The sequence below is a fragment of the Astatotilapia calliptera genome, chromosome 23 (assembly GCF_964374335.1).
Source record: "Astatotilapia calliptera chromosome 23, fAstCal68.1, whole genome shotgun sequence".
In the NCBI taxonomy this organism is placed as follows: domain Eukaryota; kingdom Metazoa; phylum Chordata; class Actinopteri; order Cichliformes; family Cichlidae; genus Astatotilapia; species Astatotilapia calliptera.
This window is the reverse complement of record NC_137443.1, coordinates 43150662-43178148: the sequence shown is the minus strand read 5'-3', so window position 1 is coordinate 43178148 and position 27487 is coordinate 43150662. Positions and strand designations below refer to the sequence as shown.

Sequence of the window (27487 nt, the reverse complement as noted above, 5' to 3'; positions counted from 1 at the left end):
TAAAACCACATCCAGGGGAAATGTTATTAGCATGTAGCCTTTAGCTCATGTTCTGATTGCTGCTCCTCCATGTTTGTAGTCCTTTTTTCTGTGAATAAGTGTTTGTGGAGCTTTGAGCTCCTCAGACTTTGGCCTCTCGACCTCCTGATGTTCAGCCTGCAGCTGTCAGTCATCAAGTGTTTGGTCAAAGACTTTAATCACCTCGTTAACCAAACAAAGCAGCACAGTTTGATCCATGGAAACACAAACACGCTCAGGCTCATCATCTCTGAGCAGGACGATGATGAATCGTAGGCTCGGTATTGTTTGGAGCTTAAAGAGAAACCAGATACATCAGAACACAAAAACCCCGAGAGGTGGATCAATGTGACGTCACACACCTGAGCTCTGAGTCCTCGAGTCTGATCCAGGCTCGTGCTTTAAGACACGTTTCTGTGTAACCCTCAGCTCAGGTGTGTTCAGGACATTTGCTTGGAAGAAGCCGTCTGTGGATAAATCCTGCTCTCCACCTCAGCTGTCAGGTTTATCCAGAGAACGGCCGTCCTGACTTCCAGCAGCCCCACAGTCCTCGTTTCTAATAAACTGGCATCACTGAAATGAACTGTCTGCCTCGCTGTTCAATAATCTGCTCTTTGCCAATTTCCCAGCAGAAGCTTCCACTCATATCAGCATTTTTCTGTGATTCTCACATGAACTAAACACAAAAAGCTGAAGCCAACCTCAGAGTTCCCCGTAGTGAGGAAGAGTTTCCTCTGAGCCACAGCTGAGTTTGATGCGTCCACAAAGGAAGACTGACGGGAGGACAGACTCTGGGAGAAAGGCAGATATTAAAAGATATGAATACAAAGTACGGTGCAACAAACAGGACAGCAGATTATGAAGAGCGGTTAGACCTTCATGTGTCAGTCATTGAAATGTGATCAAACTGGGACAGTGGCGCGGCTGCCCCTCTGTTGGTCTTCCTTGGTCTCTTGTGTTCTGGGGGCCTCTGGATGTCTGGAGTTTTGATCTCCTCCATACCTGCTTGATACCATAGAGGACGGGGCTGTGGCTCCCCACACTCCCTAGCAGATCATTACATGGAGAAACCTTTGGAATGCAAGCATGCTGGTCCACACAGGTATGCACACAGGTGTACACACGGGTGTTCACAGACGCAGACTACAGCTTTCTTGGCTGCTGCCTCAAAGCACATTGTGCGCTGTCTATCTTGCGTGCTGCACAATATCGTTTATTATTTAGTATCTACTGATATCTACTGCTAGCTAGTTTATTGTGATGGTGCTGTTTTTTTTATTATGTTGTTCTTTGTTGTTTGCTTTCTCTTGTTTTTTTTCTCCATACAGGTGACCCAGGTGTTTGTTTGTTTTTTGTTGGTGTTTTTTTTGTTTGTTTGTTTTTCTTTCTTCCCCCCTTTCTCACCGTCTCTTCTCCCCTTTGGTTTTCTTTCTCTCCCTCTCTTTCTTTCATTCTTTCTCCCTGTCCTGTCCCCCAGTCATGTCTGTCCCGTTTGTAGCAACTGAAAATAAAATAAATTCATAATTATAATAAAGGTCAATCAAATGGACCAATATGGCAAGGCCATGATGATCCACTTGGTAAAATAAATCCGCTTGGCATCTTTCTTGGCCTTAAGACAACAATTCTGATGGCTAAAGATCCAAACGGGACACAAAAAAAAAAAAAAAGTGAAATGTTACAATTAACCCCATAGTCTGGGTTAGTTGTAACATATCCTGGGGTAAAATGTAACACAATGAAATAAGGGTACTAACAAAATATTAACATGTAATCTTTGTTTATTCAACACATGAATGCACTTAGAGCCATTTATGTAGCTGTGTGTGTGTGTGTGACAGAATGCAGAAATCTAACTTTTGAACATATTCCAACCCCCCAAAAAAGACAAATTATGGAATTTTCTGCAACTGAATATTTCATTAATTTTGGTTGGTCTTCCTTGAGTTTGGCCTCATTGGCTCAGTGGGAATCATAACCTACAACTCTTGCACCAATTTTGAACATAACAATGAAGCTGAAAAAATGTAGTTGTTCACCAGCATCGCAGTTCCATTACTTTTTATCATGGCTTACCTTGGTGTGGTTTGCAAAGTGCTTCAGAAAGATGAGGAAATCTGTTTCTTGCACCCATCCTGATTTATTTCCACAACCAGTACTTCCTACTGGTCCATCTCTGATGCAGAGGTCTGCATAATGTATGTGTGGGAACACAAACAGTGAAGTAATTGTGTTGCCAATGGCATTAACCGCATATACGAATGCGACCAGTGAACCTCTCTCTGCTGATGTCGTTGCCCCAACTTGTTTAATATAAGTTAAAGTAATAGTGTGGTAAGTTGTAACATCTGCATTATTGTTACAACTAACCCAGACTGTTGCTGTTACAACTGACCCAGACTCCTATAGCCATGAACTAGCTAACATTACAGCCAACGGCTAAAACATTAGCACTAAAGACTTACACAGAATATATCCCCATAGACATACAAATAACATAATTCAAGTTTGATGAGTTTAACTGCAAAGCAGATAATGCTATTAGAAATTGAAATAAAGTAGAAAAACTTACTTTTTGGCATACAAATTACTTTTTTTCGTGTTAAATTGTCTGTGTTTGACAAAATGTGCTGATTTTTCACATGTGATAGCAGAACTGAGTTGGGCATGCACAGGATGAGTCACATCATTTGAAACTTAGCCCTGATTGGAGAAATTGGAAGTGTTACAACTGACCCACGTTACAACTATCCCCGGTCTCCCCTACAATATCCTTCTCTTAACTTTTACTCAACTTTTAGCATTTTTGTGCATATGGTACGGTGTTTGTTTGAAATGCTTTGTAACCATATGGTACGGTGTTTGTTTGAAATGCTTTGTAAAGCCTCTGGTGCAAATTTATTCAAATAGCACTGGGTGAACCTTGGAGTGGTTATATGTTAATTGCTGACTGGCAAGCTATTCTATACTTTTCTCTTGGCAAAACCGAGTAACCCACATTCCTGCAGGACTCTGTCTCTCTTTGTTGGCCCTGTGGCAGACTGGCAACCTGTTCAGGGTGTGTCCCCTGCATCTCGTCCTGTGAAACTGGGACAGGCTCCAGCTCCACCACAACCCTGAATTGAATAAAGCAGTAGAAAGTGACTGAACAGATGGATCTGAGTCTGATCTGAACTGTAGTTTCATTTTGAAAGAAACCTGCCTGCTGATGAAAACCATCCCACGTTTGCTTCCAAGAACTGCATCAAAGAGTTTTTCTGTTTTATTGAGTTCTTTGAACTGAACGTCAGATATGTCTGAGCTTGTTTTTATCCTCCTGCCTCCTGAATTTCCCAACCTCCCCACCACTTCTGATGTTATGTCTCTGATCTGATTCCAGTAAGATCCAAATTTTTCTTCAGCTTGCTGACTCCAGCAAACATGCAATAATTATGTCAGTTTAAGCAAGTTACTTGTCTTCCTTGGAACCCTTAAAATCCCCCGAGAGGTCACTTACGTTAAAAATAAATCTGACAAAATTTAAGCCGAGCTTTAAATCTTAACTGGAAATGTAGAAGATAATATAATAAAGGTATTACAAATTGTTACTTACAGATTTACATTTCAACATTTCAACTTCTAAACGTGTATTTTACTATGATCCTTCCTTTTTAGTTTAAATAATTTCAAAGCGCTATGACATTAATCCCTGCCTTGACTCTTACACTGTCAGTTTTTTTAAATTTTAAAATACACAAGATAGTAAAATAATCAAGGACAGTCATATAAAAAAATTAAATAACTGCAAAAAACAAAACAAAACATATAAGTAGGTTAGGATCTCAAAAACCCATGTATCAAATATGACACCCTTGTCAATAGGGAAACCTGGTCATTTCTATTATGAAATATTCACTAATAACTTGGGGGGAATTATCTCTGACACAACATTAAATGACATCCTCCGGATTTCCAAATGTTGTGGTTTTAAACCTTTGAACTTTTCCATTCAGCTGTCTGCTGTTGCTGGTGAATGAAATCATCTCCAGCTTCACATTTTACAGTGAATCCAAAGCTGAATGTGTGACCCTTCAGTCACTGAGTTTATGGTGCTCTACATGTCTGATCGTCTCTCTGAGTCACTGCCAACATTCCTCTGAGTGATGCTTTTTCAGAGGAGCAAAGTTCTTGAAACTTCACAAATAGTTTACCAGGAAGGATAGAAATCTTCATTGTGTTTACAGAAAGTCGTTTGAGCACATGACAGTTACAGCATGTCTAAAAATAGTTCATTGACGAGAGCCATGATGGTGGCAAAACATACACATAGGACTCTCAGTTGTAAAATTAATAATTTATTTGGCTTAATTTATAAATCAAATCAATACAATGGCAAATTTATAATGACAGGTAAAGAATACATTTGTAATAGAGGTTTATACTGCTACTACTACTAATAATAAGAATTTGTTCTGAAATTGCAATGAACCCAAATGATGTCTGATACAAATACACATTTACTGGTTTTATTGGATAGTCATATTTTGGATTCAAATCCAAATTCTACTATCATCAGAAGTTTGGAGAAAATATTATGATAGTTCAAAACATAAATAAACAGAAACAAATAAATGAAATAATACAGTGATTCACAAATAGACACTTGTTCAAAAGATTTTATTTTATTCCTGTTTTCATTCGTGCTTTTCTTTGTTAGCTAAAGGTGCGCTGGAGGTCCAGAAAAAGAGAAGGAAAAGTTGCAGCCGTCTTTATTTCAAAATGTCCTTCCATTACAGAGGGAAGCTCCTCTCTTTCCTTGCAAGATTAGAGACTGCAGTGTGGAACCACCCATTGCAATGAATACCTTAAATAGTATAAACATATTTTACATAACAATGAACTGAATAATGTTATCATAGCCATAGCAAGATCAGCGAGTCACATTTCAGCATTTTTCTCCTTACAATAGGTGCTGCCATACGACAGAAACACTGTAGTGCTCCCCACTGCTCTGAGAAAATGTTGACGTCATTGTTGGCATTTTCACCACTGCTTTTTTGGAGTTGCCAATGACCATATTTAGATAAAAAGCTTGACGGCTAAGCTAGCTGCTAATACTAGCAAACTTGATTGGCAAGACACATATCTGCTAATTAGTGCTAAGAAACAAACTAAGTGCGCAGTTTGTTCCTCCTGTGCAGAGAGGGTTAGTCTCCGAGCACTAAAAAGAAGAGAAAAGAGGAAGAGAGTAAAAAAAAGAAAAGAAAAAAAAGAAAAGAAAAAAAAAGAAATGTGATCAAAGTTACCTGTTTGACATCCTGATAGAAGAAAATCAGCTTCTTGGATCCGTTTGCAGCAAAGAATTCATGGATCAGACTGAACTGGAAGAATCAGACATTAATGACTCAAAGGTTCAACTCTGAGGAAGGATCACGTCTCTGAACTTACTCTGTCATCAGAGACGATGGCGTCTTCCACCGCCGCCTCCTCCAGGCTGCCGGCGTCGGCCAGCCTGCTCATCAGGTATTTATGTCGGCATCCAGAGCTGCCCGCCGTTCCTCCTTCACGGCTCTCGCCTGTTTGGCTACTTCTCTCCTCGCCTCATTGGACAGCAGCATCGTCCTTTTACCAGACACCTGGAGAAACATCAGCTCAGTCTACAGACGCAGAGACCAGTGAGAGCTTGGCCCAAACATCTGCAGGTTTCTGAGGACCACGTTTGACCCTGACTGGAGGCATCGATTCTGAGTGTGACTGCCTAAACTGAGCTACTGTCCCCCCTCCACTGAGACGTTCTCCTGTGATGTGTCATGGGGGGAAGTGTTCCTCACGGTTGGACTCGTGACAAGTTCAGTCAGTTTATTCAAACTTTAAAAAGACGCATTTTCAGTCTCTGGATTTCAGCAGAAACAAATGTGAACACAGCACTTTTTGATTGAGTATAAAAGGATGAAAGAGTCAGTGATTAGTAACATTGTTGCTGACTGATGCTGTTGTAGAGCTGTCTTTGGATCCTCACCTTCCTGGAAGCCTTCCCTGGATTGCTCATATATCATTAACTTGTTTGTGTTCAGTAGAATCAGGTGTTGTGGATGCAGGTCGTAGCTGTGTGAGGCCTGTACAGTCAGCGCTGTGTGAGCGCTGTGTAACGTTAGCTTAGACTTCTTTCTGTTGTTATCATCCTTCAGGTTAATGTTGTTTTCATTATGCATCACAGGAAGTGTGGGTGGCTGTTAGCCTCACAGCTCATGGAGAGTTGCTGCTGCTCTGCCTCCTTTTTGATGTTTCTGCTCTTTGTGGCTTTGTGTTACTTTGTGTCGTGTCTGAAACAAAGTGAGTCCATGTTACTAACTGTAGTCGGCTCTCTGTCTCGTGCACAGCTGACTGTTGTCTGAATGAAAGTGTTTTTGTACTTTGTGTAATCTGTTGGGTCTTTGAGCCCTTTTTAAACAGCATATGAGCCATATGTATGTGTGTATATGAAAGGTTGTTTGTAATACATCAAATTGTTGCTTATTCTAGAGCTGCTGCTGTGCCTGATTGGTCTACTCGCTCGAAACTGAAGGTTGACTTGATTCTTTTGGTTTTTTACATTTTGTCAATAAACCAACTTCTTTATGATTTGAACGGCGTCTCTGACGTGTCACAGGCCTGTCAGCTTTCTTGGTGATTGGTATAGATTTGAGCTTCATGCTCTGGCTGTTGTTGGGTTTTCCTCTTTCATATTAAAGCTTTTGTCCTACATTTGGCTCTAAAGTCTAATTCTAATCCCAGCACTGTGTCTGGGTGTGTGATGCTTGTTTTCCTGCTCTTTCTCATGAAACAGTCACAACATTCTCAGTCCAACTTTCACTCTTTGCTGCGTTTGCTGCAGCTGCAGTGAACATGGTGCCGTTTGCCTTTAAGAAAGTTGTGCACAAAGGCTTTTTCTCTAGCAGACAGCTGTGTGGCTAAAAGTCAGATCATTTTTTACCACCTCAGTCACACTGGACTGAAACAAGAGTGAAACTAGGAAGAATCAGAGTTTGTCCAGTGACTGCACTGATTTTCTTCATATTCACAAACTGATTCTAAGTAGTTGCATCAGCTAATCACCCGGACACTGAGCGTCCAACACGCTCCCTGAAGGGAAACGATTACATCCTCCAAACAATCACAATCTGTCTCTGAACGACTGGAATTATTCTCTGATTTGTCAATAACTGGAGTTTATCAATGCAGACACGTTGCCAACATGATGAAGTCAGTCTGAGTCGCATCTCTTTGGCTAACTTAACTCAAGTGGTTGCCGACTATTCTGGTTCTATTCCCATATAACAGCAGGGCTGCTGAGCACCTCTGTCACTCTGCACTTATGTTCCCAGTTCTCTTTTGTGGAGGAATTTTCCAGGAATTCCTGGGACCAGCTTTCCATGAGAGACCCGATCAGGAGCGACTGTCCTGGACACTCCCAGCATCACAGGGACTCACAAACCCGTCTACCACAGTGAGAAGACTGATGGTCACAGGCCCACATGTAGCTTTAGATCACACGTGTGCACTTCCTGTGGTCACTGCTGGAACTCTAGACTCACCGAGGGGCCAGTGGTTGGTGAGGCGGCAGCAGCTGAAGTCATGTGACTAATGGCTCTCAGCTTCTGTCCTCCTATTCGCCGGTGTCCTTCACCTGTCACACCTGGTCAAGAAAGAGTGAGAATGTTCAGAGCTTTAATGGAAAAGAATATTATTACATATAAAAGGCCTCTAACAAGTATTGTAGTGTTAATCAGGATGAAGTCCATCATGAACACTTCAGAGTGGTTCAGACAGTCGGTGTTTCATCCACAGAGCCTCCAGTCTGCATATCAAAGCATCCTGAGGAATGACAGTGAACCCCGAGTTCCCCTCATTACATTCATGTGTGTGACTGTGAGGAAAAGGTGATTGTATGAACGTGTGTGAGCGAGTGAATGAGGCTTGTATCAGAGTGGAGATAATGTCAGCGGCACAAGCTGGACGCTGCAGGTGTCACATGTGAATCTGTGCATCAGTGTCTGCACCTTTGTGGAGGTGAAGCTCAGGAGGTTTGGATTTGTTCAAAGCTCTGTCTGCTCCATCTTTCTTTCCCTCAGGCCTCTCCAGATCAGGAAGGAGGTCCTGTTCTCCTTCTCCCTCCTGGATTTCTGGATCCAGGGAAGGATCAAAGTCTCTCAGCCCAGCATCAGAGCTTCTGGCTGGGGGAGGACTGGAAGTTTCAGCTGGAGGCTGAGAGCCTGGATCTGCCATCTGAGTCACAATTCAAATATTCTCAGTAATCTCGAAAAGCAACAGAAAGGTGCCATTTTCATGAGCAGTGGGTTATCCAGCAGTTTGATTCATGTCAGCAGCATTTAGTTTGTAACTGCTGACTCACCTCTGGCTGTGTCCTGCTCTCAGGGTCACAGTGGACACTGTACCTTTGACCGAAGCTGCAAAGACAGTCAGCAGGGGTCTGGATGCATTCAGCACCACGTCCTTGTTGGGCAGACACCTTCAGTGACAGGACAGTTTATTATGCTGGTAACGTTAATAAGTCTTTTCACCTGTAGAGCTCATTTAAACACATCAGCTGTAGAACATCATGTGTCATGGCGTGTCCAAACTCACAGGCTGCATCCTCCTGAGGACCCGGCCTTCAAGGTCTACGTGGGCCGGGTCCTCCAAAGGTCGGGTAGGCGGGAAGTGAGCGGCTGTGATGGTCTGGCCTTCAGATCCGCGTCACCGCTGTCTCGGTGGAGTTTAATAAACTCAGCCGTCTGCTCCTTGCTGTCTAAAATCTAACAGGACACAGGAGTAAACTCTCGACAGTCTCACACTTCTGTTTAATCACTTTTCTGTTTGACGTTTATTCAGCTGTGTGAAAACTGTAACTTCAGCCAAACCAAACAAAAAACCCTGAAAAAAGCCAAACGATAACATTTTTACGTGATCTAAGTGACTTATATATCATGTTTAAACCTGAACAGCCAAAGGCCGTGGGGGTCCAAAAACGATGTGCCGGGAGTCCGCTGTTCTCGCCGGCTCTAATGACCCTCGACCTCCCGGTTAGCTATCCAGATGGTGGGTAACAGACGTCTCCAAAAACGTCAGAGCACCTTTGCAAATATGTGATATCTTGACAAACCGAGCAGATATTTGAAGTTTACACTCCTACATTCTCAAACAGGAGCCCCAGCAGAGATGGATGGCTGGCGCGGCTCTCCGGAGCCCCCAGTCAGAGCAGATGCAGGGCCAGCAGGTGTGGAGACCCCTGGCTGAGGCAGCTGAAGCTGTGGGTGGCTGTCAGCCAGCTCAGGATGCCTTTTGGGCTGCAGCAGCATAAAATCCTCAGCAGGCTGGGTAAGCTTGCGTGAGCTCTCTGTGGAGGCTGTTGCAGCTGAGATGGCTCACCCGAGCGGTGCAAACTTAGTTACCTTCAAGGCTCCAGAGTCAGCTGAGGTCAGCAGCTCAGCCTCTGGGGAGGTTACAATCCCTGGAACAGCCAGGTCTCTACAACCAGAAACAGTCTTTGCATGTGCAGCTTCAGAACCAGACTTGAAGTTCCAGTTAGTGTCCGATGTCCCAGAAACACTCAGGTGCTCACTGAGCAATCTCTTGAGGCCAACACTCAGAAAATCAAACAGTCTTTGAGCCTTTGTGGGAACATTTATCGTCTGTGCTGGAAAGGTGGAAACATCTGGGAGATGCAGCCTTAACACACTGGGCTTCACAAGTCCTTGGAGGCAGCTCACTAAACTCAGGGATGCAGACAAAATCAGCACTTGCAGGAACACAATGTGCCCTCTCACAATGAGCTTGGAAGCATAAACTGAGTTTTCCTCACTGACTGTTTCAGACAGGATTGTGGGAGCAACACAAAAAGCAGCTTCAGCTGGAAACACACAGTTTAGTGTCTTTGCTGCTCGCTTTAAGTCACAATAAACAGGAAACTCATTGTGTCTCATGTCAGAATTACTCATATACAGGACAGGAAGAGGCGGAGCTTATTTCCTGCAGGGAGCGGTTAGCAGTCTGTGTCTTTCTCATTTCTGACTCCTAAAGAGCTGAAAAACACAGGCTGTTATTGGCTGGCTGACACTGGGATTAATGTCCTTGAAGCCAGCAGTCTTTAATGTCCAGGTTCAGAACGGGCAGGTGAAAAACAGTCCTTTATGTCCTCTGATGTTCAATAAACTGTCCTGATTACTGAGGGAGCAGAGAAAGTGTCTCCATCACTCACCACAGCTGGATGCTCTGAAATCCTGGAATCCAGCTGTGGAGAGGAGCGCCGGCGGCGTGGACGCAGTTTAGTAATCAGGGAACGGGAGATAGGAGGGAAACACAGCTGGGACCAATTACACACACGAGACAGGAAACAGTAACACAGGACTGTCAAAGTAAAACAGGAAATATAACACAGAGTCCAAAGTAAGGAGACGTGGGACACAGCGAAGACACAGAAACAGAAACCAGAACTATAATCACAAAACAAACTCAGAAACATAAAGAGTGAATCAGCTGATTCAGTGTTTGTGACAAAAACATGGATCCTGGTTAATAACTTTTATTTGTTTGTTTCTGTATTATTTTGTGTATCGTTCTTATGAGCTGTTGTTTTGTCAGTGAAATATTATTTCATTGTTTTAAGCTTTTTGTTGACTTTGAAGTGCTTAAGTTGATATTTTTGAACATTTAATTTGTTCGATTATTGTCGAGTCGATAAAACTGTCAAACGCACAGCTGCTTCCAGCACGGCCGGAGGAGAGGTGGCCGAGCAGACGCACAACACACACAGCTCACAGGTTTGCATTTCTAGATATTGCAGATGTTGCAGAAATTGAGAGTAAAGAACTCAGAGATCCAGCGCTGTCTCCTGCCCCTTATTTATACACCACAACACAACGACAGGCGTAACTCACACAAACGGGTAACATGAGGCTCAGATGCTTTGGACGTGTTCACATATACTGGACACAGAATGATGAAGATGGAGCTGCAGGAAGGAGGAAAAGAGGAAAAACACAGAAAAGATTCACAGATGTGGTGAAAAAGGACACGACAGCTTCTGTTTGTTAGTTTGGTTTTTCTTTATTTGGTAAAGATTCAGAAATAAAGAGAAGATCACATGTTTGAATATTATATTAACGTTCTGTAATTACAACAAGTTGTAAAATCTTTCCAGAGTGAGACAGAGACTGTGCAGAGACTGTAGAAGGACAGAGCAGCAGCAGAGCAGTCCAGATACACTGATGATCCTCTGTCAGATCCAGAGGGACACACAGGGCTGATGCTGGACTCTACATTGTGTCTGACAGTGGAGCTGTTCTCAGAGCAGTTCACTCTGCAGCACTGACAGTCATCTGCACTTCATTCCTCTGTCAGTCACTGCTGGATGAAGCTCTCCTCTCCACCTCCCAGTAACATGGCCCAGTCAGAGCGTCTCTACACACAAGCTGCTGCTGCTTCAACCTCTCTGGATCATCAGGACACAGCTGCTCCTCTCTCAGCACACACACCGTCCTGTTTACCATCATCACCTCCACCTGCAGAGAGAAGGAGGAAGAGCAGAGGAGATAAACGAGTGTTTCCAGAGACTCTTCATCAGCTGTCAGTCAGTGATGCAGCACATCCAGTATAAAGAGCAGCAGGGACGTCAGTGCTGGGACTGTACTAGGACTCATTGTTGCTTCACTTTTTCTAATCTTTGGATTTTTATTGAAGTTGCTGAAAATGTTTTTCCCTCCTAGTTTGAGTTTGGACTTTCATTCATTAGAAGAACCTTGGTGTGTCCACTCTGAGCTCTGTAGGAACCCCAACAACAAGCCCAACAATCCAGATGGACGGTTCCAGCTGTTAACTGGAGGAATTCCATCCAAACATCTGCTCTCACTAAATTCTTCCTCACCTACAGACTGTGTTCTTCACTGCTTTAAACTTGGAAATCAATGCAGTCATTGGTCTGCGTGCTGCTTTGTTCAGAGAGCTGATTGGCTGTTGACAGTGTTTGATCAGAGCGTGTCAGCCGTTACTATGGTGACCATAAAGGTGAGAAACAGGAAGTGTTTGTGTCCAATCCTGAAGCCTGTCACCGTTCTCCTCTCACAGCTTCACTGAGAAGCTGCAGCTTTACAGGAAACACTGGATCTTTGTTTCATACTGACTGTGTTTAGTACAATACTGCTGACAGCACCACCCACTCACTCCATCACTCTACTGACCTCAGAGTCTCCAGTCTGTAGTCTGGACTCTGCTGAAGATCAGACAGCTGCTTCACATCTGGATCCTTCAGGTTGTTTCCATGCAGGTACAGCTCTCTCAGATGGGAGGGGTTGGACTTCAGTGCTGCTGCCAGATAATCACAGCTGATCTTTGACAAACCACAGCCCCACAATCTGTATAAAGAATGAAAGATGTAAGTTTATTAGACAAAGTGCTTGAAATCATTCAGTGTTTCATCATCTGTTCAGAGCTGAAGAAGGTTCAGAATGTAGAAGTTTAGAAAATGGAAACTCCAAACAGCTGAAGCCAACAGGAAGCAGCTTCAAACAGGAAACTGTGCAGAGTTTCAGACTATATGTCCTGATGCAGCCAGTTGGATTTTGGAGATTTGAATCTCTGTTCTGTGACTAAGTCCTTGAATCATTTCTTCCAGTTGGTCCAACAAGACAGACTAAGTATTGGACATGTGTTGTGGCTCCATCAGGGGAGCTTCTAAATGTGATGTGATGGCCCCTCTGGGTCTGTCAGGTCACAGCACTGAAGAGAGCTCAAACTGGGCACACAGCTGTTCCAGTCTGGACCAAAGACTCTATACTGGGACTGAGGGACTGCTTTGACTGCACCCACTGGGACTTTTTAAAGGCTCATGTTCTCACTTAGATCATCGATTTCTACTGACATTTCTTTCTGGGAAAAATGGGGATTACTTTGGAAACAGGAAGTATTTTCCCCAATAAGCAGCCCTGGATTAGTAAATCACTCCAACATGTTCTCAGGCAGAAGAAGCTGTCTTGTTATGAGGGAGAGAAGAAAAAGATTGAGGCACAGAAACCTGTTGAAAGAGAGATAAAGCAGCTAAAATCAGGTGTAAAAGTAAAGCAGAGGATGAGCTGAATAAAGGACACTCAAGGCTGGCTTGGAAAGGAATGAAGTCAATACACATATATCCCCCCACACACATACACACACACACATACACACACGCGCACACTTAAAGAGTAAAAATTGGGCTGGGCTCGCATGAGCCAAGTGAGGAAACACTATAACAGGGAGCCGTCTGCACCGGGAGCCGGTCACAGACCGCAGCCTCCAGGCTGGGCACACAGCAGGAGGGAGGCAAAGGAGCCCCCCAGCCAGGCTGAGAGGACACCCAGAGACCCAGCAGCCACGGTCAATCACAGCCCTGGTGCAGAGAGCGCCCTCCGAGGAAACACTGGAGATATGACGCAATACGATATACACAGGGTAAAATGATAAAATAAATAAGAACAGGATACAATATAAATATAAATATAAATGGAGTAAGAAGATTAAAAAATGAATAAGAATAAAATCAAATCCTAAAATTCTAAATCCTAAATTAATAATAGAATAACAGGATAGAATAAATAAGCATAAAATAAATAAACGCTAAGTAAAAGCTAAATTAAAAAGGTGAATGTGATGCTGAATCAGCAGAAGACTTGGACTCATTTGATTCCAGCTTTGATATCATTGATTTCAATGAAGAGCTTTGTGATTGTAGCAAAGGGCTGGTAGCTCTGAGAGTCCCACTGATGAGGTGTTTGTGTGGAAATCTCTTAGTGGGACCAAAGAGAGAAAAAGCCCTGGTCCTGATGCTCTGGGAGGGAAATGATTGAAGTGTGCTGTGAGGAACTGACTGGGAGATTTTCACACATTTTCCAGTCCTCCTTGGAACAACAGGAAGTTCCCAGCATATGGAAACAAAGGTTAAGTGTCCTATGGCACTCAGTGATGATGGTGCTGTGGCCCCACCACCTCCACCTCTTTGTAAAGGAACTAACTGTAATCTGAAGCTTCAAATGGAACTAAGACTTCCTCCACTAGGTGGCAGTGTCTGATGAGAAAGTGTTAGTGGAGCTGGCCTGGAGTCAGAAACAGGAAGATGCAGGATTTGGGCTGAAATGGGCAAAAGTGGTTAGCACTAGTGCCTTAGAGCAAGAAGGTTGTAGGTTGAAGCTTGTTGGTCAGCTGGGCCTTTCTGTGGAGGTTGGATGTTCTCCCACAGTCCAATGAAATGCTGCTTAGGTTCATTGGTGCTTCTACATTGGCTGTAGGTGTGGATGTGATGGACTGCTCACCTGTGCAGGTGGACCACGCCTCTTGCCCTATGACAGCTAGGGCACAGGCTGCAGCCCTGTGAGCCTAAGCTGAATAAAAAGTTAGCAAAAATGATCAAAGAAGACAATCAGCTGTGACTAAATGTAGCTCCTACAGCAGTGATGGGAATAACTACTGAAGCTAATCCAGTATCAAAGCTCAGGAATCAGCAGCTCCCACCTCGTTTTCTTTCAACAACTATTTTTAGCTGCTGTGTTTTTGTGTTTCTGCAGACCTCAGACATCCTGCTGCTCTGGACAACTTTTTCATTCTTTTTTATCATTATTTTGCTTTTCTTTTATTATTATGTTATATGTATTAATATGTGAAACACTTATTCTTTGTGTTTTTGCTTTGCTCCTGTCAAACTGCTTTAATAAAATCTGCTGCAGTCTAAACTGTGGACGTTCCCTTTTTAACCCTTTGTGAAACAATAAAGGTTTAAATCTGAGTATTCATCTATGTTAGTGTTTAATGGGTCTAATAGGTTGCTTTGGCCTTTCCCAGTAATATCTTCCCTTGCAGTCTGTGGTCCAGGCTTCTAAAACCATCCCAGGTTAACAAGAACTACAATCTAGAGGAGAGCTGCCATAACAGGTGTGACTGATGAGATCTGACCTGCAAGGTTACTCAGGTTTGTTTGTATCAGGACAAGCAGGGAAGCCGCCTGGACGTCAAAGTAGTTAGAGCTGGGCGAGTGTCCTCACCCACATCGGCTTCACAACTCTGCATCATCTACTGAGTAAGACTCAGAGCATCAGAGATTAGAAGGTCTACAAAGAGCTGAACCAGACTTCCTGTATAAAGGTTTTAGTTCCACAGATCGACAGTGTCAGCACAACTAAAACGTGGAGACTGACCTCAGAGTTTCAATTTGATGTTGTGGATTCTCCAGAAGAACACACAGCTGCTTCACTCCTGAATCCTGCAGCTTGTGGTAGAACAGGTCCACCTCTCTGGGATACGAAGGGTTGAGCTTCAGCACTGCTTCCAGATAATCACAGCTGATCTCTGACAAATCACAGCGCTCCAATCTGTATAGAGAATGAAAGATGTAAGTTTATTAGACAAAGTGCTTGAAATCATTCAGTGTTTCATCATCTGTTCAGAGCTGAAGAAGGTTCAGAATGTAGAAGTTTAGAAAATGGAAACTCCAAACAGCTGAAGCCAACAGGAAGCAGCTTCAAACAAACACAACAAGAGAAAAAACTCTGAATGTTTCACATTAAAGTCGAACATTTCTAACAAGAGTGTTTTAAAGACAGCGTCACTGATGATCATCTTCTGCCCAGTAAAACTTTGGTTTTCCACATGTGAGTGTTAATGATGCACAAAGACTGTGAGTGCAAAGAGGGAGCGAGGAGGATGACAGAGAGATGGTACAGGAGCATCAAGAACCCGGCGAGGAAATGAGCAGAAGGACTTTGGAGCCTGTTGGATTGAAGCTTTCACAGAGATGTGTTTGACTGGACACCACCAGGACAGACTTTTAATCCCAGGATTTGGATGAGCTTTCTGTCTTTATGGTCACAAATGATGCTGTAACTCTGTGAATGTCCTGGAACTGTCAGCAGTGTGGTTACGTCCTTTTGACCTGAGTTTCCACAGCTCTTATAACAGCAGTGTACATTCAGACTGAGACACGCTTCAGTCTGTATGGACCTGTTTCTGTAGCTGCCACCATCATTCTACGGTCGTGTCCAAATTCATGGGCTGCATCCTCCCGAGGACCCGGCCTTTGCGGTCTACGTGGGCTGGGTCCTCAGAAGGTCGGGTAGGCTGGAAATAAACGGCTGGGGAAATTGGACGGTCTAGCCTTCTGATTAGCGTCACCGCTGTCTCGGTGGAGTTTAATAAACTCAGCCGTCTGCTCCTTGCTATCTAAAATATAACAGGACACTGGCGTAAATTCTCGACCGTCTCATACTTCTGTTTAATCAGTTTTCTGTTTGACGTTTAGTCAGCTCTGTAAAGACCAAGGAGGAACCCACCTGGGGGATTAATAAAGTTTTATTTTATCTAATCTAATAACTTTAATCTCAGCCAAACCGATTTACTCACGAACAAACAAAACACTGAAAAAAGCCAAACAATAACATTTTGAGGTTGTCTAAGTGACTTATATATCACGTTTAACCTGAGTAGCGAAAGTCCGCGGTGATGTGAAAATGATGTGCCGGGAGTTGTGCCGTTCTCGGCGGCTTCAGTGACCCTCGAGCTCCCGGCGAGCTATCGAGCTGGTGGGTAGCAGACGTCTCCGAAAACGTCGAAGCACTTTTGCAAATATGCGGTATCTTGATAAACCGAGCAGATATTTGATGTTTACACAGCTACTTTCTCGCCTGAAAATATGTTAAAAGTTTATTTTGTGACCGAAAAAGATTAGTATGAGTAATTTTAAAACTTAGTAGCGGCCGCCATTGTTGGAAACTGGAGTTTGGCTGGGCCGCGCTATGAATTCTGGGATATGGTAGGCCACGAAGGACACACCCGACCCATCCTTCAAATTCGGGGAAAAGGAGGACGCATTTGTTGGCTGCATTCGGAGGAGTCTACGAATTTGGACAGCCTTCGACGTGTCGCTGTGACGTAATCGGTCTACAAATGCGGCCTCAGGAGGATGCAGCCCATGAATTTGGACACGACCTACATGTTTGTACATCAGCTTATCAAATACTGTCTGCTGTCTTCATTTATTACTCTTCACCTGCTTCACTGTCACTGTGTGGGCGGAGCAGCCTGAGCCCCGCCCACACAGACACAGCTCCTCTCTGGAGCAAAACTTCTGCTTCATCTCTGCCTCTTTTCTTCATCCTCCACCTCTCTTTTCTCTTCTTCGGTGTTCTGCAGCCACAGAGCCTCACAGCCATTAGCACGCCCATACCTGAGCAGCTAGCATTACCCAGCATGCCGTGCAGCAGTGTCAGTTTGTAAATGTGCAAGAATTCCTGCTCCAAACTGTTTCACAGAGTGCTGTGTGCCGTGACCTTTGACCTGCTAAAGACAGTCAGCTGTGGATTATTCATTGTTGTGTCTGATACTTAGAACTGTGAGGAAGAAGCTACACAGTTAATCAGGGTCCCCTCTCTCTGAATCAGGAAAGGTGGGCAGGCCGCGTGTGGGCCGCGGGCCATACGTTGAGTATCACTGTTTGAAATGTGAACATTGTTCTGCTGCAGTCAATGGACTAAACCAGAGAAGAAGAAAACAGACTTTACCATGAAGATCCTCAGTGTGGATCAGTATAATATCAGCCTGATGTCTGCAGTTTAGTGTCAGCACAACTTTCACATCATATTCATCTCAGCACAACTAAAACATGCTGACTGACCTCAGAGTTTCAAATCGACATCGTGGATTCTCCCGAAAATCACACAGATGCTTCACTCCTGAACCCTTCAGGTTGCTGTAGGTTCCACTCAGGTCCACCTCTGTGGGATACGAGGGGTTGGACTTCAGTGCTGCTGCCAGATAATCAAGGCCAATATCTGACAAACCACAGCTCTTCAATCTGTATAAAGAATGAAAGATGTAAGTTTATTAGACAAAGTGCTTGAAATCATTCAGTGTTTCATCATCTGTTCAGAGCTGAAGAAGGTTCAGAATGTAGAAGTTTAGAAAATGGAAACTCCAAACAGCTGAAGCCAACAGGAAGCAGCTTCAAACAAACACAACAAGAGAAAAAACTCTGAATGTTTCACATTAAAGTCGTACATTTCTCATAAAAACAGGACAAAGACTTGAAAAAGTCGTGTTTTTCCTTCCAGGAACCACATGGCTTCACTTTTAAAGGTGAAGTGTGACAGAAATGGACATATTTGAAGTCCAACACCTTTTTCCAGTCACATTATTAAAGCAGACAAACTACAAGCTCATTTTCATTCCAACAAGTCATCTTCTGACCTGGACTAACAACACTGGTCTCTATGTGCAGCTGGCTGTGAGACCAGTGCTCAGGGAGCGTCTACAAAGTGCAACACTGAAAGAACATCACACACTCATTTGCTTCCAGCACTTTCACACAAACATCTACTGTCATTATTGTCACCAAACTCTGTGGATCCTTTATTGCAAATTCAAATGGGATCAAATGGTCAGACAAAAGAGGGTTATGAGGAAATATGATGAAATGTTGTGTATTAGCAGCAACTTATTGAATCATTTTCCTCAGAAACCAAACAAAATGATTGACAAACATGTTTTTACAAACTCAGTGTTGGACTTGGATCAGCAGGATAAGCTGATGTTTAAAGGCATTCGAGTCTCGCTGTATGAGAGTCCAGTTCTTACTCAATATTTATGGATGATGTTCTTTCAGTGTTGCACTTTGTAGACGCTCCCTGAGCCTCACAGCCAGCTGCACATGGACCAGCTGACATTACCCAGCATTAGAGGCGGCTGTAAAAAATTCATGTTCCCATTTAAATGGTTTTAATTTGAATAAAACGATGTTGATTCATTCAATCCTGAATCGATGTTTAATATAAATGTATTTTGCCAGAATCTCAGGTTAAAGCTCACAAACTATTTCAACAAGCAGCAAACAGATAAAACAGTAAATGAGAGCAGCTAAACACACAAAGATGGAAACACAGAGCGTGGATCGTTCACTCGACAGCACGTACACGGACACGCCGTCGGGGCTGAAAGTGGACAGCTCACAGATCCTGAAGCTGCAGGTTTCATCTGTCTCCAACCAAAACTGAGTGAAGCAGCAGCAAAAGAAGATCCAAACTCTGCTTCACGTTTGATCAATATGCTCATGAATTCTCTCTGACTTTGGCTGTTCCTGCCTGCACAGCTCTCTCTCTCTCAGTGTACTCCAAGAACAGCTTCAAACATCTGTTTCTGCATCATTCACTGTTTATTAGCCACCAGTCTGCTGTTGTGTTCAGTGCTGTCGGCCTCTGACAGTAAAGCCTCATTTCTGCTGTTCCATGGAAACTTTTTAAAATGATGACAGATTACAAACTCTCAGCTGTGTCTGTAATCAAACCTCTGTAACTTTGCTTCACTTCAGCAGCATCAGCTCATGTTCACATGTTGCTTCATGGTTTGCTTCAGTTTTTGATCGACTGCAGAATATTTTGAAGGTTATCTGCTATAAAAAGCCAGAAGAGGAAAATCTGCTTCATGTGTTTCTGTTTGATCCTCAGTGACTTTGACACAAAGGCCTCTGCTGTGATGATCACACCTCTGATCAAGTCTCACAGTGTCACAACTGATAAATGATCAGAGTTAGAATATTTCTGACTGTCTGCTGTGTGCCGTGACCTTTGACCTGCTAAAGACAGTCAGCTGTGGATTATTCATTGTTGTGTCTGATACTTAGAACTGTGAGGAAGAAGCTACACAGTTAATCAGGGTCCCCTCTCTCTGAATCAGGAAAGGTGGGCAGGCCGCGTGTGGGCCGCGGGCCATACGTTGAGTATCACTGTTTGAAATGTGAACATTGTTCTGCTGCAGTCAATGGACTAAACCAGAGAAGAAGAAAACAGACTTTACCATGAAGATCCTCAGTGTGGATCAGTATAATATCAGCCTGATGTCTGCAGTTTAGTGTCAGCACAACTTTCACATCATATTCATCTCAGCACAACTAAAACATGCTGACTGACCTCAGAGTTTCAAGTTTACATCCTGGACTCTCCAGGAAACCACACAGATGCTTCACTCCTGGATCCTGCAGCTTGTAGTTGTCGCTCAGGTCCAGCTCTCTCAGATGGGAGGGGTTGGACTTCAGTGCTGCTGCCAGATAATCACAGCTGATCTCTGACAAACCACAGCCCACCAATCTGTATAAAGAATGAAAGATGTAAGTTTATTAGACAAAGTGCTTGAAATCATTCAGTGTTTCATCATCTGTTCAGAGCTGAAGAAGGTTCAGAATGTAGAAGTTTAGAAAATGGAAACTCCAAACAGCTGAAGCCAACAGGAAGCAGCTTCAAACAAACACAACAAGAGAAAAAACTCTGAATGTTTCACATTAAAGTCGTACATGTCTCATAAAAACAGGACAAAGACTTGAAAAAGTCGTGTTTTTCCTTCCAGGAACCACATGGCTTCACTTTTAAAGGTGAAGTGTGACAGAAATGGACATATTTGAAGTCCAACACCTTTTTCCAGTCACATTATTAAAGCAGACAAACTACAAGCTCATTTTCATTCCAACAAGTCATCTTCTGACCTGGACTAACAACACTGGTCTCTATGTGCAGCTGGCTGTGAGACCAGTGCTCAGGGAGCGTCTACAAAGTGCAACACTGAAAGAACATCACACACTCATTTGCTTCCAGCACTTTCACACAATCATCTACTGTCATCATTCATGTTCCTGCTCCTCTGGATTCACACGGAGCCTCTGCTCATGCCATTGCCATGGTGAATCATAGTATGTGGCTCCATAACTCAGACTGAGCATGCTCAGAGCTGATTGGCCCGACTCTGATCAGCTGATCTAGAAGAGGAAACTCTGCTATATGTACATTATTACATCTACACCTGAATCACAACACTCACACAAATATATCAACTGTGTTTAATATTTTGGCACGTAGATCATTTATGTGCTTCAGCTCTTCTTACATTTTACCACCAACGTGTTTCAAAAGGAGCAGCTTTTACTTTGAAGGCCAGCTGTCTGTGTTTCTTGTTTTCATTGTTGGATAATGGAACAAGTCGATGCTTCAGTGCTTTGAATTAGGAGTGGGTTTTAATAATCGATTCATCGATTAAAATCGATTCTGGCTTGGATAACGTGATATTGATTAATTAAAATCCTGAATCAATTTTTTAATATAAATTTATTTTGCCCGAAATGTCAGAATCTCAGGTTAAACCTCACAAAACTTTAACAACCACCAAACAGCTGAAACAGTAAATGAGAGCAGGAACACGGATTCTGCACAGAGACGTAAACACAAAGCTCGGACCCGCCGACACATCAGAATCAGTGAGATGTCGCCTTTCTCACTGACGGCACGGACACGGTCGGGGCTGAAAGCCGACAGCTCGCCGATTCTGATGTTTCGGCGGGTCCACGCTTTGTGTTTACGTCCTTTTTGCGCTCGATTCTGAAGCTGTTAGTTTTATCTCTCTACAAACAATATTGACTGAACCAGCAGCAAAAGAAGATCCAAACTACGCTTCACATAAACATCGTCATGAACTCACTCTGACTTTTGCTGTTTTGCTTCCACCAGGATAAAATCACACTTCATGCACAGCTCTCTCTCTCTCTCTCTCTCTGTACTTCAAGAACAGTTTCCTGTTTAAAATCTGTTTTCTGCATTATTCGCTTGCTTGTTACGCACAAGTCTACCGTTGTTTACAGGCTGTCGGCCGCTGTTTTTTTCCTTTTACTTGCTTTCGAAAAGAAAACCTAATTTCTGCTGTTCAATACTGAACAAATTTAAACTTTTTTAAAATTATGCAAATTGCAAAACGCTCAGTTGTGTCTTTAACAAAAACACTGTAACTTTGCTCTGCTTCACTTCAGCAGCATCAGGTAATGTTCATGTGTTGATTCATGGTTTTCTTTCGTTTTTGATCTACTGCAGAATATTTCTATAAAATCCCAGAACAGGAAAATCACCTTCATGTTCTTCCGTGTTTTATCTTCAGCTACGTTGACACAAAGGCCTCTGCTGTGATGCTCACACATTTGATAAAGTCTCGAAAGTGCCAGCTTCCCTTTTATAGACACAAAAATATGTAAATGTACTGAATTATAATATTTCTGTCTGAGGCAAAATTTCCCAGATTCCAATCAAATTGAATCGAACTGAACATTTCCTCATGAACTGTATTAAACTCTGTAAATGAACTGAGAACTATTTCTACATTTGAAACTATGGATTCATTTTCCCGTTCACTTCTGTACGTTAGTGTATGAATGAATGTTAGACTGGGCTCCATGGAAACACTTGGACTGGTCTCAGCTGCCTTCTTTCTGTAGTCCTTTCTCTTCTCCAGCTTCTGTTTGAAATCCTCTCACAGAGCCTGAATCCTGCTTTGCTGTCATGTTTGGGCCTGTGTTCCTCTGCTTTAACACAAACCTCACCACAGCAGCTGTGTGGGTCGTCTCTGTAGCAGCCCGATCAGCTTCTGATACATGAACATCGTCACAGCTCCTAACTTCACCTTTATTAGCTTTGACATTCATGTCTTTCTTTTCTCTCTCTCTGTTTCCACACAAGCTCAAAGTCTCTGCAGCCTGAAATATAGAAAAACAACAACAGCTGCAGTCAGTGAACTCACCTCAGAGTCTCCAGTCGACAGTTTGGACTCTCCAGTCCAGCACACAGAAGCTTCACTGCTGAATCCTGCAGCTCGTTGTTACTCATGTCCAGCTCTGTCAGATGGGAGGGGATGGACTTCAGAGCCGAGGCCACAACTTCACAGTGAGTCTCTGAGAGTCCACAGTCAGCCAGTCTGTGATTATAGAAAATATAAAATGTGTTATTATAAAAGCAAAAAGTCTGCATTATAAACACTGACTGAATGTATATGAAGACAAAACAGAGTGAGGTCATAATCTGATGAACATCTGCTCTTCACATCTGTGCTTCAGCTCCTCTTACTGTGTTTGACATGACACAACGATTGAGTCTCTCTCAGACCTGCAGACTTTTAATGAGAATCTTTGTTTGGCTTTAATCTGCAGATGAAGGAGGAAGATGGTAGAGCTGGGCGATATATCGAGTTTTTAAAACATATCGATATATTTTTATACGAGATATAAAATGTGACAATATCCTTTATATCGATATAGTCTATGTTACGTTATAATTATAGTTGTGGAGCCGCAAGTTTGCCTCTCTTTCGTCCACTTTTGTCTCTACGCAACGTTACTCCGCCTCGCCTTCACTGAAGACAACTCCCCCTCCTCCCCCATCGCTTCACGTGCAGGCAGCGACAAGACGGACACGGCAAATCTCCGTTAACGAGTTACTGCGCATCGCCCCATGCGTGGGGCTGGACGGCGTCAACGTGCTAACGAGCTAACCGCGCTAACGAGCTAACAGCGCTAACCCTAAAATCCTTTCATTCTCTCAAAAGTTGATAGCGCGCCTTATGTATGAATTCTGGTTGTGCTTGGTGGCCGCGAACCGATTTTATGTGGTACACGGCGCTCAGCAATCTGTCAAAATGTTTGAGTACGACTTTGGTAAGCTACGGAGCTGCACCGCTTGATAGGTTGTCGGCGCATTACGGCTACCGAGGAGCTTCGCGGAGTGATACGTACTGTGCATCAACGTAATATTACCGTATTGTGTGTGTATAAGGACCATAAATGGCATCTGTAAGAGACGTGGTTATGAAGCGGATTTCAAACTCCAGGCTGTCAGTCACACAGCAAAACTTGGGAACAGAGCAGCTGTGAAATCTGTCTTTGTTATTACGCTCAGCGTCTTTTAGTTTATATTTTGACTGCACAATTGTGAGCTCTTTGTTTAGCACAAAAACAACCTTGTTTTCTTTTATTTATGGAGCATGATTATTTAATGAATGCTCATAATTTAATTTTGAGTAATTTTTCATGTACATCTGTGCTGTATGTTAATAAAAGTGCCTGTGTGACATCTGGGACACAGCTTTGACTAAGAACTCTCTTTTTGTTCTTACTTTATGGCTTAAAAAAAAAATATCGAGATATATATCTTATATCGCCATCCAGCTAAAAAATATCGAGATATGAATTTTGGGTCATATCGCCCAGCCCTAGAAGATGGTGTCACATTTAGGCTTCCATAATGTCCACAGTCTGTCACTGAGATCTGATCCAGAGTCAGAGTGAAGACACACATGTGGACTGTTTCCTGTCTTGAATCCAGAACATTTTGAATGAGCTCAGCTCAGTGAAGAGTTCCAGCTGGAAAGACGATCTCTGTTTGCTACCTGCTGCTGTCAGGTACGACTGTTCATGTCCACACTCAGGAAAAATCTGCTGACTGTCACCAAACGGAGCAGAAATGTCATCACTGGACAATAATGATGAATGAACTCAGAGCTGCTGATATCACATCTGATTTCAGGGGAACTAAACACAGAAATGATTGGCTCATTTTAGCTTTCTGAGCCATTAGTCTGCAGGTTTATCACTAGTTGGCAGAAACAGACTTGTATTAATGTTCAGCGCTTCAGTGTTTATGACTCCAGATCCAGGTGACAGCAAGTCAAAATGATGTTACCTGTCTGTGTCCAGCAGCAGCCTTTGAATATTGTTATAAACTCACATGGATCAGTTTGTCTTTGATTGGTTTGTAAAGTTCAAATTCATTTATATTCATCAACTCTAAATGAAAAATGTTTTTCTTCTTCTATGTTTATTATTAGAGTAACAAATTCTTATAGTTTCCTGTTGTTGAGAATTTCAGTGTAAAACCACTCGACCTGTGCATCACTGCACACTGTGAAAGTATTACTGCAGTTTAATCTATAATCCTAATCAGTGTGTTTACTGGACTGTAGTCAGACCTCCGTTATACCAAAGGAAACACTGAACGTCTTCAAAGTCACAATAAATTTATAATAAATGCTAATAAATACTGGAGTGTTAGAAAAGATGCTTCCAGCGTGTTTGTCTTTGATAGGGTTTATTCTGTTCGTCTATTGTCTGACCACTTGGGGGCGCTTTTGTCTCTTTTGCTCTGAGCCTTGGGTTTATTCAAACTGATTTTAATAAACTATTTTCTGCAAGTTGAAGCTTCATCTCCATCTCCAGTGGTTGTTGCATATTTTATGACTATATTAGTAACAGTCAGAGAGTTTAGAGTAAATTAGATCTTCACGTTTGATTTTTGACACAACATAAATGGTGAGCCAGTGTCAGAGGAAGTGACAGCATCCACCGAGGACCAGGGGGAGTGGGAGGACTGGGGGACCAGGCCAACAAAAAGGTGATCACTGATACAGGTCAGCAAACATTTGCTCATTTGGTGTCTTAGAGCAGACTCCGCCCAGCTTTGTCATCCATGGTTGCTCTTTCAAAGGAATCTAGTTACATATTATTTTACTTAATGATCTACTGACACCACTGACTATGCAGGACAACCCCACGTCTGGAGCCAGTGCACATGTGCACAGTCTGTAAATTTATCCAAGTCACACAAGCATTTTGAAATAAGTCCTAATCAGTCCAAGAAAAACAGTCTTGAAGGGTCTGGATGGACTCGCTGACCACACCAGAACCAGCACTGAGGTTTAGTTCTCTTTAAGACAGATTTCATGATGGGAACCAAATAAAACACATTTCAGTCAAACATGCCACAGAGAGCTCTACAGAAAGATTTATTAGGTTCCTTGATGGAGCCATAACAAACGTCAGCGAGCGACCTCCCAACTGTACATTGATTAAAATGACAAAATAAACTGGGAGCGTCTGGTGTGACGTTACTGTGGTCTGAGTGGCGACTTCCACATTCGCCCTCAGTTGAACGTACACATCAGTAACAAGGATCTGTGGAAACTCTCTTGGTAAGTAAAAAGGATGCAGGGAGGCGGATCGAAGTTCAATCTCAGCCGTGATTCCCTCACCACCACTTTATCACCAGCTCTCATTATTTTAAAGACAGAGACCCTCACACTGGGCTTCACTAGTTACTGCTGGGTCTCTGTTATACAGAAGGCCCATGCCACATTAAGGAAAAAATAATGTCCTTAATTTCAACATTAAAGGTGAAAATGACTTTGAGAATAAAGAAGAAATGTGGAGATTTGCTGTTTCAGGACAAAGTGCCACAGCTGCTGTACTCTCTGAGTCAGTGAAACTTCAGCAGTGGTGTTAGCTAAAGAAGGGAAATGATTCCTGTTACACATCCATGTGTTATATAAACACAGTGTGGTGAAAAGTATAAAGATGCTGAAAGGATGGTGCAGAAAGCTGAAAAACACAAATCTGGAAGATTTGTACAAAATCAAATGTCTTGTAATGGACGGATGCGAGGTTATCGATGGTTCCACCTTCATACAATAAAGAGGATGGATGCTGCAAAACTGGATGATGAAATATTGGTTCAGCACTTTGTTTGAAAGCGCTTTAGAAATAAAGTTATTATCATAAGACGGTGGATCACTTTGTTTCACTAACTCATCTAAACAAAGCGTTTTGTAGAGGGGACAGCAAACCTGGCAGTTTGTCTTGAAACATCAAATCTCCACATTTCAACTTTTTTCTCCAAATACAATTTTGACTTTAACCTCGACTTTATCTTAAAATGATCGGGAATATTTTTCTTACCGTGGTCCTAAAACTCGGCCTTACTCCGTTTCCATCGAAGCAATAAGGTCAGCTTTCTTGTGCTCCACGGTAAACCTGTTCACCGTGGAGAAATCACGCTGAAGAACTCGGCAAGTAAGGCCCCTGTGAGCTCCACATCTCCAGCGTCGGGTCCCAAAAGAATATAAGTGACTCTCGACTATACTGGCGAACCTGAAGATCTCCACAGAGCTCTCACTAAGTGGCAAGTCAGCATCCAGGTGAGGAGGATGGCTGTGAAACCAAAACGAGCCAGAATGACTCAACAATCCACTTTAAGAAAAACAAACACACAAATCACTCTGGCCCACTCACTGCTGCTACACGTCACCAACCACCAGGGATGATGATGATGATGCTGGCATCAAGTAATCAAAGCTCAGCTTCTCGTCTGGTGATGATTTCTGATCATTTCTATGATGATCGTACCAAATAATGCAGATACGACGTGATCACGCCCAACACTCTGCCAACGGGCACAGACTGACCTCTTCCTGCTGTGAGTCGTCCCTGTCAGAGCCTCGTCCTTGTGACTTGGTGATGCTGTGGTGTGTTCGTGACCTCACACGCTGTTTGTGGGACTTTTGTTGTAAAGGGGCGGAGTCACGAGTGGTGACAGTATAAAAATAATGACCTGCAGTGACCTTTGACTCTAATTTTGGATGTATGCTGGCACACTGCTGTCCATCTCAGCTCTTTAGTACAGAGGAAAGAAAAACTAAAGAACTGGAGCACATATGCTGATGGTGATGATGTCACAGATAATGTGATTGTTCACACGTTCAATAATTAGTTGGAAAAATTAAGAAAGTGCAATCAGAGCCCAGATAAAGACAATAACATCAGACAGAAAGAGCAGTGATCAGAAGCACAAACAGAGGCTGCTTTGGACCA

At 43.0% G+C, this 27487-nt stretch overlaps 1 protein-coding gene across 1 annotated transcript in view; it reads right to left on the bottom strand.

Annotated features, from left to right (window-relative positions):
* The window catches only part of LOC113017716 (NACHT, LRR and PYD domains-containing protein 12-like), a 1242929-nt gene that overhangs the window by 1146067 nt on the left and 69375 nt on the right, over positions 1 to 27487 (bottom strand). The window contains exons 6-7 of the mRNA XM_080296777.1: positions 22594 to 22767; positions 19953 to 20129 (exon numbers count right to left, since the gene is read on the bottom strand). Coding sequence (XP_080152903.1) covers positions 19953 to 20129; positions 22594 to 22767 — 351 coding nt within the window. The remainder of the gene's footprint in view (positions 1 to 19952; positions 20130 to 22593; positions 22768 to 27487) is intronic.